This window comes from Rhinatrema bivittatum, chromosome 2 (genome assembly GCF_901001135.1).
Source record: "Rhinatrema bivittatum chromosome 2, aRhiBiv1.1, whole genome shotgun sequence".
Taxonomy (NCBI): Eukaryota; Metazoa; Chordata; class Amphibia; order Gymnophiona; family Rhinatrematidae; genus Rhinatrema; species Rhinatrema bivittatum.
In genome coordinates, this window is record NC_042616.1 from 553,024,562 (window position 1) to 553,038,047 (window position 13,486).

At 40.2% G+C, this 13,486-nt stretch overlaps 1 protein-coding gene across 4 annotated transcripts in view; it reads left to right on the forward strand.

The window, feature by feature from the left end:
• Positions 1–13,486, forward strand: part of RTTN (rotatin) — a 685,521-nt gene that overhangs the window by 553,207 nt on the left and 118,828 nt on the right. For all 4 annotated transcript variants that reach the window (XM_029590900.1, XM_029590899.1, XM_029590897.1 and 1 more), the window contains exon 43: positions 5,213–5,287. In XM_029590900.1, the coding sequence (XP_029446760.1) occupies positions 5,213–5,287 (75 nt within the window). The remainder of the gene's footprint in view (positions 1–5,212; positions 5,288–13,486) is intronic.

The following is a 13,486-nucleotide window of genomic DNA, read 5'->3' on the forward strand; positions in this document are numbered from 1 at the left end:
GCAGGAGGAAATCTGTAACTGGCTAAAGGAGGAGGAGGAGACAGCATTAATGTTTTCACAAAGGGCAAGTGTTTCCCTTCCCTTCAAGCTTGGCTATCATGCTTCAGTTTGCTAGGACTTATTAGGAAAATAAAATAAAATAAAACAGAGAATATCATAATGCCTCTGCATTGCTCCACAGTGAGACCACGCCTTGAATACTGTGTACAATTTTGGTCACTGCATCTCAAAAAAGATATAGTAAAATTTGAAAGGCACAGAGTAGGGTAACCAAAATAACTTTTTTTTTTTAACTACCTGACTGTGAATTTCATATTGTAGACTTGTTATGTGTGTGTTTGTTATCTTAAGCATTTATTTATGAATTTATTGTGTATTGTTTTTATTTTGATGTTTTATATATATATATATATATATATATATATATATATATATATATATATATATATATATATATACTTTGTGATCCGCTTAACACAAGTCTGGTAATAAGCATAATATAAATTGTCAAATAAATTAAATGATAAAGTATCACCTAGTTTTATTTTCAGTGAAGGCATGCATCTGTTGCATCTTTTCAGTGTTCACAGTGTAAGGTCATGGAACAAGACCACATAAAACAAACACAAATAAGATTGCAAGTTAGCAAACATCAATCGATTTTCAGAACAGTGTGTTCATAAGGAGCTAACTAAACCTAAAGCAGATAAGGTGATGGGGCCGGATGGGGGTACTAAGAGAACTTAGAGATGTCCTGGCAGCTCCATTGGCTGACCTTTCAGTGCTTCTTTATACTCTGGAGTAGTTCTGGAGGACTGGAAAATGGTGGATGTAGTTCCTATGCATAAAAGTGGAAGTAGGAAGGAGGTGGGAACTACAGGCCGGTTAGTCTGACCTCTGTGGTGAGCAAACTAATGAAATTGTTGCTAAAACTGAGGATCGTGCAATTTTTTTAATTCATTGGATTGAAAGATCCAAAGCAGCATGGTTTTACCAGAGGTAGATCTTGTCAGATGAATCTGATTAATTTCTTTGATTGGGTGACCAGAGAGTTGGATCAAGGGAGAGTGTTAGATGCAGTGTATTTGGATTTCAGCAAGGCCTTTGTCACAGTTTTGCACAGAAGACTTATAAATAAATTGTGCGCCGATAGTATGGATCCTAGAGTGACTGACTGGATTAGAAACTGACTGAGTGAGAAGCAACAAAGGGTAGTGATAAATGGAGTTTTCTTTGAGGAGGGGGTTGTTAATAGTGGTATACTTCAGGGATCAGTCCTTGGACCAGTTCTTTTCAACATTTTTGTGAATGACATAATGAAAGGGTTGTTGGGAAAGGTTTGTCTTTTTGACAATGATACCAAAATTTGTAACAGGGTGGACAGCCAGGAAGGAGAGGAAAACACAAGGAGGGATTTAGTGAAGCTCGAGGAATGGTCTGATGTCTGTCAGATAAGATATAATGCTAAAAAATGCAGAGGAATGCATTTAGGATGGAAAAAAAACAAAGGAAAGGTACAGTATTAGAGATGAAATTCTTCTAAGCACAAAGAAAGAGTGGGATCTAGGGGTAATGGTATCTGATGATCTTAAGGTGGCCAAACAGATAAAGCAAAGGTAAAAGCCAGAAAGATGCTTGGCTGCATAGGGAGAAGAATGGTCAGAAGAAAAATGGAGGTAATATTGCCCCTGTATTGGTCACTGGTGAGATCTCACTTGGAATAGTGAGTACAATTCTGGAGACTGCACCTTCAAAAGGATATGAACAGGATAGAGTTGGTCCAGAGGGTGGCTACTAAAATGATCAGTGGTCTTTGGGGTCAGACTTAAAGATCTAAACATGTATACTCTAGAGGAAAAGTGAGATAGGGAAAATACAGTATGATAGAGATATTCAAATATCTCAAAGGTTTCTATGCTCAGAATGTGAGCATTTTTCAGTGGAAAGGAGGCTCTTGAACAAGAGGATAGACTCAGGAGTAATCTTAGTAAATATTTCTTTACAGAGAGGTTAGCGGATGTGTGGAACAGCTTCCCAGTGGAAGTGGTGGTGACAAAATCAATCAAGAAAGCCTGGTATAAATACAGAGGATCTCTAAGGAAATGATGAGAATTATAATGCTAAATTAATTGGATAGATGGGCCAACTGGATTGGGCCATGCGGTCTTTTTCTGCCATCATATTTGTTTCTATCTAATGGTTTCCATGCCCACAGCATCTATGATGTGTTAAGATTTAACTTCAGTCTATTGCTATGTACCCATTTTAAAATTGCTGCCAAGCAATCGGTAAGCTTCTGAAATGTTCTTGTTATTAAGGCACAGTGAAAGAAAACATTGAAAGTCACCCACATAGATGTGATAGTTTATCCCCGACAAGCTGATAATCTTGCTGAGGAGACATATATATATATATATATATATATATATATATATATATATATATATATATATATATATATATATATATAGGTTTAGAGGGTTCTCCGGGATGGGACCTACACTCTAGTCAGTGTGCTGTTCTGACTGTTCCATCTTGCAAAGCTATGCGACAAACTAGGACCCAAGCTAGAGCTTTTTTTGATGGTAGCTCCTGTGTTGTGGAACTGATTACCACTGGATATGAAATCAGAATTGAACTATTTGTGCTTTTGTAAGAAAGTGAAAATTGACCATTTAATCGTACTCTCTGTTTTCTGACTTTTAACCAGTTTGTAATCCACGAAAGGACATCGCCTCCTATCCCATGAGATTTTAGTTTTCTTAGAAGTCTCTCATGAGGGATTTTGTCTAATACATTCTGAAAATCCAAATACACTACATCTACCAGTTCACCTTTATCCATGTGTTTATTCACCCCCTGCCCTCCCTTCAAAAAACTGTAGCAGATTTGTGAGGCAAGGCTTCTTTTGGGTAAATCCATTCTGGTGGTGACCTATTAGACTATATTTATCTACTTGTTATGTGATTTTAATCTTCATAATAGTTTCCATGATTTTTCCCAGCCCTGAAGTCAGATTCACTAGTCTATAGTTTCCTGGATCACCCCTGGAGTCCTTTTTAAATATCTGAATTACTTTGGCCACCCTCCAGTTCTCAGGTACAATGAATGATTTTAATGATAGGTTACAAATTACTAGTAATAGGTCTGAAATTTCATTTTGGTGGTGTATACCATCATTTCCAGGTGATTTTCTACTCTTCAGTTTGTTAATCCAGCCTACTATATCTTCCAGGTTCAATCAAATCAACACCCCTGAAAACCTTCTGCGGATTGGATATCTCCCCAACAACCTCATTAATAAACACCAAAGTAAAGAATTCATTAATGCTTTCCCTAAGTACCCCTTTAACCCCTCAATCATCTAACAGTCCAACAAACTCCCTTGCAGGCTTCCTGTTTTGGACATAATTTTAAAAGTTTTTATTATGAGTTTTTGCCTCTGTAATCTGTGCTTCCAATATACACATTTTTGTGCTCAGAAATTATCATCTGCCCAGAGCATGCATTATTTTCTGAGCGTTCCCAAAAAGGTGTACAGAAAAGCATAAAATACTGTTTTTCTGTACATCCTCCAACTTAATATCATGGCAATATTAAGTCAGAGGAATGAAAGATTAAAAAAAAACAAAAAACAGGTTTTTTTTTTAAAGTGCCAGCATTCAAGTTCACGAAATGGACGCTCAGTTAACCAGCGCCCATTTTCCAAACCCATAGTCGTGTGCTGATTAGGAAAACGAACGCCGATAATTTCAGCATCCGTTTTCTTAACCGGTGGACAGCCAACTTCTCCCAGGCGCCCACAGTTGAGGAGGCACTAGGGTCACGCAATCGACCCTAGCACCTCCTTGACAGCATGAGCCCTAATTTTAATATTGCATGGCACCCCCAGGAGAGGTGCCTGGGGGTGCATTAGGAAAACAGGCAATGAACACTCAGTGCCCCCTTTCAGCACTTTATTTTTTATTTTTTTGCATCGGCCCCATAAGGAGGCGCTAGGGACATGCTGTCGTCCCTAGCACCTCATTTATAGCATGACCCCCTCATTTAAATACAGGATTGCGCACCCAGGAGAGGTGGCTGGGCACGCGTTGGGAGAGCAGGTGGTCAACACGGAGCGCCCATTCTCCCGTGCTTCTTGTTGAAAAAGGAGTAGTTATTTTCGGTGTTAAAATTGTGCGGTATGCATTATGGCTTTGCACTTTGCAAAGTGAGCCCACTTTTGTGGAAATCCTACCCCCATCTCCTCCCCAATCCCTCCCCTTTAAAAAATGTGCATCGCGTCATGCATTATGGCGCTTATCGCGTGCGCTAAGGCCATAACGCATTTTGAAGAATGATGTGACATATTAGCTAATTTCGAATTTTGTTTAGTAAAAGACAAGCTAGCATACAGTTTGGTTTTATTTTTAAAAGACAACAAAATGTATCCTAGTTGATACATCTTTTGGTGGCATTGGTGTTATTTTGCAAGTTTGGGTGAGATATGACCATAAGTCATGCATTTATAGCTCCCCAACCTTGTACAGGGTAATGCTGTTAAGAAGTCTTGGTTAACAATATGGCTATTTTATATCACTTTTGTAAATATTTCTCATAGTATATATTTATTAATATTCAGTCACAATTGGTATTTATTTTATATGCTTCAAAAGGATATCATTACCACACAGGTTTATGTATATGGCAGAGGCAGATGCTGTAAACTATAGAACTGTTATTCTGAGACCTGCAAAACTTTTTATAAATCACTTATGCCAGATATTTTAGAATAGACTACCTGCTTGTGTAATAAAGTATTTGAATTTGAAAACCAGTGAGATGTCCTGTTGGTCAATTAAGCAATTTGATATGAGAATACTCCTTTCCTTCTGTCCTGTTAACCTCGAGAAAAGATCTTTTATAGTATTGGTATTATCACTCAGCATTTGAAATTATTGAACATCAGTGCTACTTGTATCACTTTATTGAGATGACATAGAGCCTGTTATATATTTTAGTTTTTTTATGATTGAGAACAGAAATAGTTTTTGTGGTGTTTGAGCCTGCAGAAAAATGCTTACTTGTCAACATTTTAAATTAAGGAGGTCAAATATATTTAAAACGCTGTGCTATTATATAGCCAGTGTAAAAGGCATGTTTATATACAAATAGTAGGTGTGCTTTGCTTATTCAGACTTTTTTTTTTATAACATACTTTCTTTCCAAACAGGACAATCTCATCCGAGAACTTAAGGTTGTTTTTCAGCTTCTGAGAAATTGCCTCTACCAAAATGAAGAATGTAAAGTAAGTCATCATAGCATCTGAGATCGGTTGATTCAAGGACCAAACAACTGGGATGTAACTGAAAAATTGAAATTATAGCTTTGATTGTGATTGAAATTTCAGCTTCAGAAAGCGAGATGTATTAGTGCTAATGCTTTGTATCAGTATATTTCACAACATGCATTCCTTTTCACTTGGCATTCATTGTCTGAGTATGAGTTTTACAATACTGCTAACAGAGGAAGGAGGGGAACTGAAATGACAGGTTAATTTACTTGACATCAAGGAGAGAAAATGTATTATAATCAGAAGAGCTTTTAAGAAGCATTAAGTGTGCTAGCTTGTTTTATAGGTTACTTTACAGCTTAATAAAAACAGATGTGAGACTTTCTTCATAGGTAAAGAGGGATTGCTTGAAGGCAGCATAAATGATCCCATAATGATAACTGCAGTTTTCCACTGCTTTATGAAGCGATCTTGATCCAAGTGCAGAAAAGCAAAATTTAAGTATGCCAGCTGGCCTATAGATTCTAACATCGAAGGGTAGACTGAAATGATCAATTTTCAGATAAATAAATTTGATTTTGATAAAACACAGGTGATAACTACAGTATAACCCCCTCATCATATGTTTTTAAATTCATGATATGCACCGTTTTCCCATTAAACTATGTCCGTCTGTATACTCAGTAATTTTGCTCTTTATAATAGTTTCAACCATTTTTCCCAGCACTGACATCAGGTTAATCCATCTGTAGTTTCCTGGATCACCCCGGAACCCTATTTAAAAACTGAGGTTGCATTGTCCACCCTCCAATCTTCAGGTGCCATAGCTGATTTTAGTGATAATTTACAGATTACTAATAGTAGGTCTGCAATTTCATTTTTCAGTTCTTTCAGCATCTGGTTCAGATTATTTTCTACTATTTAGTTTGTCAATTTGCCCTACTACATCTTCCAGGTTCACTGAGATTTGCTTCAGTTCCTCTGAATTATCACTTCTGACATGGGTATTTGCCTTACTTCTTTCTCAATAAAGACCAAAGCAAAGATTTCATTTAATCTCTCTACTATAGCTGCATCCTCCCTTAGTTCATCTCTTACCACTTGATCATCTAATGGTCCAACTGACTCCCTCAGTCCTTTTGCTTCAGATATACCTGAAAAATATTTTATTACAAGTTTTTGCTTCCACAACAAGCTTCTTTTCAAATGATCAATGCTTTATATGTAACTTGTCAGTGCTTATACTGTGTCCTGTTTTATTCATTATGATCCCTTTTTTCATTTTTTGAAATATGCTTTTTCCTTTGTCACCTCACCTTTTATACATGCCGGCATCATTTGCCCTTCAACCTTTTTTAATGTGTGGAATACATCTGGTCTGGGCTTCAAAGATGGTATTTTTAAGCAATTTCATTCCCTGTTGTAAACTCTTGACCTTTCTAGTTGCTTCTTTCAGATTTTTCCTATTTTCCTTATTTTATCATAATCTCCCTTTTAAAGTTAAATGCTATTGTTGAAGGCTTGGACCCTTGGTCAAAGGTGGAGTTGGTGCAACCTGCAGGAAGGAGCCCTGCAGGACCCCACATTGGCTGGTGGTGTTGGATGAGGCAGAGACCTACCTGAACTTCACCTATACCAGCCCACGTTCCCCTTAAATTGAGCTCTCAGGTGCCCAGGGCCTGTAGGTCTTAGTGGGGGCATTTGCTGAAGACAGGCAAATCTGTAGGCAAGGCGAGGACAAGCAAGCAAAATTGGAGACAGACTAGGGTCAAGGCAGGTGGCGATCAAGAAAGTCTGGGGGGACAGGCAGTGGTCAGTGGCAGGCGACAATCAAGAGAAGTCCAGGAAGTGAGCTGAGGTCAAAGCTGAAGATCCATCTAAGGAAAAACAGGACGGATGAGCAGGGCAGGAGGACGAGGCATATTGAAGAACTGAAGACTGAGCACAATTCTGACAAGACGAAGACCACAAAACGAGTCAGATGTTACTTTGTCAAAATACGCCCGACGAGGATCGAGCTCTGTTGCATTAGCACAATTTACTCTTGTAAAACTAGTGAAGATTTAATGAACAGTTATAATAATATAAGAATACAACAACAAGACTACCAAAGACTGCCGCAAATGATTAGAAGTCCGGGCGGCTTTCGTTTGAAATATCATAAGAAAGCACGCCGACAGGCTTGCTGATGCGGCTAAAGATTAAAGATAAAAGATAAAAAATAAAAAATAAAAAACAGAAAAATTGAAAATTAAAAATTGACAACCAGCTTAACTGGGAAACGGCATGTAGATTGATATTTCCTTTTCTATTGTTGATTTGGTTGTGGTGGAAATTATTTTTGTTCTTTTTTGAGTCGAACATAAAAGCAACACACGCTATCTACAATATAAATGGGCTCTGACTGACGGACCGCAAATGCGCAGTAGAGAGCAGCTCTACCGCGCATGTGCGGACCATAGAGCTCTGCGCTATGTGCTGGGTGTCACAGAGGGGAGGAGGAACGGGCAGACGAGTCGCCGCTCCGAGAAACGGCTCAGCCCGTTCCTCTGCCGTTAGGGAAAGGGGGAGGGAGTAGGGACTGCCGGAGCAGAGCAAATGTGCATTGTGAAAGTAAACATATTAGAAATGTGTGCTTTCTCTTTTCTTTCTTTTCCATTTAACCAGACTGAGCCATAGCAACGCGTGGCTGGGTACAGCTAGTAACAAATAATTTTGTTTTCATTTGTTTTTGGGTCCTGTTCAAGCGTATGTAACTTTTCTGTCTGTTCACTATTGCTGAATTACTGCTGTGTGTGTAAAGGTGGTAGTAAAAGAAAATGTGTGTCTGTGTGCAGTGAGTGCACTGCAGAGTGCAGAGAGAGAGAGAGATTCATTTTAACATCTGCAATATCTCTAACCAGTGAGCTCTGCACTGACTAGCTTGAAAATCAGCCTGGCTTTATTTTTGTTCTCTCTCACTTTCTTTGATTGGAAAAAATATTCAGTATACATTGACTATGGTATGTATTTGACTGTTTTTCCAAGGGCTGTGTCATCTATGAGGCAGCAACAATTTTGCCCCTGTCACGGTGCCTTGGTCTTTTGAAGCTACTATGCTGTTTGCCTTACCCTCACTTTATCCAGTGGGGTTTTGATGCCACCATGCTCTCTGCCTCACCCATCACACTTTGCTTTGGATTTTTGATACCACTGTTCTTGCTGCCTTGCTCATCCCTTTATGCCTTGGGGTTTTCATGCCACTATGCTTTCTGCCTTACCCATAACTCAGTAGCTTGGGGGTTTCATGCCACTGTGCACTTGGCTTTATCTCTCACTTTGTCTCTGTGCTGGTCGTCTAGCTCCGCACTCTGTGCTTTGTGGTTAAATTACTGTACTTGCTGCCTTCGCTCTCATTCTATACTTTGAGGTTTTAACCACTTTGCTTCCTGCCGTACCTCTCTCTCAGTTTCTGGGAATGCTAATAGCACTGTACTTTTTTTTCTTACAAATGTGACTGACTGCTGGGTGAATGAGTTCAGTCCAAATACTGGGTATATTTTAACACCAGCAACTCCTAACTTACTACTCTATCCTTCAGTGTAAGCTGTAGGGTATTAATGCTGTTTTATCCCTTTCATGAACCTTGGGGTATACACGCCTCTGTTTGGGCTACTTTGCCCCCTCGCTGCCTTGGCATGCCTTGAGATGTTCATGGTACTGTTGGTACCTAATTACCCTTATTTTAGTGCCTTGGTTGTATTTGCTATTGTTATTAGTACCCTTTTCTCCACTCTAGCTATCTTGGGATGTTTATTCCACTATTATTGGTGCCATTTGCCCTTCTTTGTTGCCTTATCTATTTATTTAAAAATGTTTTAGCCTGCTGATCTACAATGCTTGGCAGGTAACAACTAAACATACCCAGCGGAAGCAGTGCAATAAAACCAGATAACATTGAAACCGACAAACTAATAAATTAGTATATCTACACAGTATAAGCCTGACACCCTAAGGTAAAGACAAAAGATGGACTCAACCAGCAGAGGGCACCTGGCCTAGTCCAAGGTTTTGTATTCTGACTTTACATTAAAGGCACAAGGGAACAGAAAGGACTTCAACATTTTTCTAAAATGCAAATAATAGCGTTCTTGTTGTAGGTTTTTTGGAAGCTTGCTCAAGAAGGAAGGACCCACAAACTGTACATATTTTGCCGGGAAGTTTATAGATGAATGGAATTTGTTGCCAGAGGATGTGGTTAGTGCAATTAGTGTAGCTGGATTTAAAAAAGGATTGGATAAGTTCTTGGAGGAGAAGGCCATTACCTGCTATTAATCAAGTTGACTTAGAAAATAGCCACTGCATCAGTAGCATGGGATATACTTAGTTTTTGGGTATTTGCCAGGTACTTTTAGCCTGGATTGGCCACTGTTGGAGACAGGATGCTGGGCTTGATGGACCTTTGGTCTGACCCAGTATGACAATTTCTTATGAGATGTCGCAGGTCACATATGACGTCACTCACAGGAGGGTAGTCCAGCGCCACACTGTCCCCGAATCTCTCCCTCTACAGGGATCTCCACTGCTGGGCTCAGCTGCCGTTCTCTTTTCCAGACCCCACTGAGGGCCTCCAGGCCTCTACAGAGCCTGCACTTGTCCTGGGGAACTCACTGACAGCCAGTCCAGCCAAGCTCCCAGTGAATAAACACACAAAAACTGTTTGTAGTCACAGTGTATCAGTCTTTGCCTTTTCTATAGTTCCCACCGACGACAACAGGTGGGCCACAAACCTCCCCATGGGTTCAAACAGAACTCCCCACTGCACAGGGACAAACACTGTCTGGCGTCTCCAGCCAGCAAACAACCGCCCTGCCTGAGAGTTGCACAACCCGCCCCAACTCCCCTCGGTTGTGCAGCAGGTTGCGGCCTTCCCTTTCCATTAACACAAAAAAATACGGTGTAGCAAAATAAAGTAAAAACATACCAAATTCCCCCCTTCAACAGTATCACTCACTCCATTTCCATGTTGGAGTCAGCGGCTTCCTCTGCTGGGGAATCAGTGTCCATCTCCTCCTCCTCCTCCCCCGAGGAGCTCAGCTTTTCTGGCCACATGAACCACTCTGGCATGCCTTCTTCCTCTACCACCATTAATCCGGGTGTGTCTGTGTCACTGGAGCTCAGCTGCTTGATCAGCGTCCTTCCTTGCCCATTGGCTCAGCTGTGCCTCTGTGAATCTGGGAGTTCTGCCCCCAGGCACCCTCTGCTGCCTAACTCAGCTCCAGGTTCTCCCAGCATTAATCAAGCCCGGGTTTTCCTGCCTCAAAGCTGGCTGCACTTCATCACAGATGGTATTACTAATAAGTGTTTATTAGAGGACCATAAGGTGCGAGCGGGACAGTAAGAAGCTAACTCGGGGAGACAGTGTGAAATTAAACCATAGATAGATTTGAAAACTAGAGTAAGAAGTTTAAATTGGATCATGCAATGATGGGGAGCCAATGGAGCTGATACAAAGTAGGGGTAATGTGGTCATGAAGAGAGTAACATGTGATGAGATGGGCTGTGGAATTTTGTATAAGCTGCAAGACCTTTAGAGAGCACATAGGTAAACCCATGTAAAGAGAATTCAATAATCAAGAGAAGTGAGAATGAGAGCTTGTGTAATCCCTTGAAAGTGCAGAGTATTTAGGAAAGGTTTTATAGAACGAAGAAGCCACAATTTGAAAAAAAGAAGTATGGACTAAAGTGGTATGGAATAAAGATTGGATTTGTGGGCAAAAGGAGAGTGATAAATCAATTTTCATTCCCAAGACACGAGCACTAGAAAAAATAAAAATAGAGATGCTATCAAAAAACCAACTTGCTGGTACAATTGGAAGGTCAGTACAAAAGAGAAGCACAGTCTCACTTTTCTTGTGGTCAAGAACCAGATTATTGTCCAGTAACCAGGCTTAATTTTAGTTAAACAAGATGCCAACTCTGAGAATATTGCATCAATTGTAGTGGAAATGGGTAGTAGAAACTGAATATCATGAGCATAGACTTTAAAAGTGATGTCTAGCTGAGATAAAATAGTTCAGAGAGGCAAAAGATAAATGTTAAATAAAACAGAAGAAAGAGCTGATCCCTGAGGGACACCAGTGGACAAAGGGATTGGGTGGGAATCAGAATCCCCAGTAGTTACCCTAGAGAAGTGATGTGTCAGAAAAGATGAGAACCAAGAGAGTATCCAAGCAGAAATACCCAGAGATTACAAACACTTCAATAGAATGGCATGATTAACTGTGTCAAAAGCTGCGGTCAGATCTAAGAGGACGAGGGCATACTACCTCCCAGCGTCAAAGCCCTCTCTGTTTCCAGAGAAGACAAGATAAGTAGTTTTATTTTATGCTTAGGACAAAATCCAAACTGAGAGTAATGGAAGAGGTGGTTATCATCCAATAATTCTTGAAGCTGGTGTAATACCACCTTTTCAATTATCTTTGTCAGAAGAGGGATGGAAGAAATAGAACAAAAGTTAGAGGGATCTGTGGGAGAGGAAATGGGAATCTTAGGAACTTTTAGTCCAGGGAGCAAAACCCCTTGAAGCAGAGATTTCAAAGACTTCAAAGCCTCACCCAGATCATCTTATAGCTCCTTAATTACTGCATTTGAATATGAGTTGAATGGACAAAAATTGTCCTTCATTGCAGACAGTATGGAGCAGAACTACACTGTAGAAGGTAATTCGAAGTGGCTCCCTATTGTTGCAGCTGGAGACAAAAGAGCCTGAGGAAGGGAATTGCAAGCAAGACTGGTGGAAAGTTGGGCTATGTTTGCTGGAAAAAGGAAACAAAATGTTCATAAGTAACCTCAGAGGCTTCCAGTGATTCATTCTGAGGTGACTGAACCAATGTACGAACCCTAAATAATTCTTGGGGATGAGAGGCCACAGACACAATGGGGCGGATTTTCAAAGGGTTACGCAGCCGGCGTGCGCAACCTACGCCTGCCCAGAGGCAGGCGCAACTTCGTCAACAAAGGTCAGGGGGGGTTTAGATAGGGCTGGGGGGTGGGTTAGGTAGGGGAAGGGAGGGGAAGGTGGGGAGGGCCATTGGGGCTCCCCTAGGGCTCGGTGCACACAAGTGTGCACCCCCTTGTGCGCACCTACCCTGGATTTTATAACATGCGTGTGGCATATTATAAAATAGGGCGTAGATTTAAAAATCTGGCCGAATGCATTTAGAGTAGTAGTCCTTCTTGGCATTATCTAAGGCAGCTCTATAGCGAGAGAGAGTACAGCAATAAAGCTCCAAATTGTCTGTTTTTGCTTTTCTCCATTGACACTCTGCTCTCCTAACCTTCTGCTTTAAGGACCTCATATCCGAGGTAGACCAGGAAGCATTATTTCTTTTCCTACTGAGTAGCTTTACCTTTGAGGCAACAGAATCTAGAGCTGTATGTAGAATAGACTGCCAATGACTTACTACATCATGCACATCAGGAAATATGGTAGTATAAAGCATAGGAAGCTAGCACCTGCACAACTGGTCCAAGTTGATCCTAGATCAATGAGTAACAATGTGAGGCCTCTTCTCCACAGTGAACAACTTATCAGGAACTGATAATGTGGTTTGAATTACATAGTGGTCAGATCAAGAAACAGGAGAAAAGAGAAGTAGTACTAGGGTGATTAGTGGTCCACCACTTACAGATAAAAATGAGATCTAATGTATGTCTCAGTTTGTGGGTACAAGAGTTGACGATCTGCGACTAACCTAGTGGTTCCATTGATAATAGGAAATAGTCACAAGCAGGAGATAACAGGATAGTGTCAACGTGCAAGTTAAAATCACCCAAGATAAGAACGTTTTTTACGTCTACCTTAGTAGCCAGCATAAAGGCTGAGGGATTTGATTCTAAAAAATTTGAGGGACAGTATGTTAAACGTAGACCCTAGTTAAAACCAGATTTAAGAAAATGTACCTCCACTGGGGAAATGCCTTCACAAAACCTTTTAGATATTCCATCACCACGATTAGCAAGACTAGACATTACAAGAAGGAGAGCCTTTTCAGTAGCAGGACCCTCCCTCTGGAATTCATTACCAAACCCACTCCACTTATTATCAAATCATATGCATTTTAAGAAATCTTTAAAAACATATCTGTTTCAAATTGCCTTTAACATTTCGTCAAGTACACAGTAACATATAACACTTCTTCTAGTTTTTCTCCCTACCATTACACTTTCCCT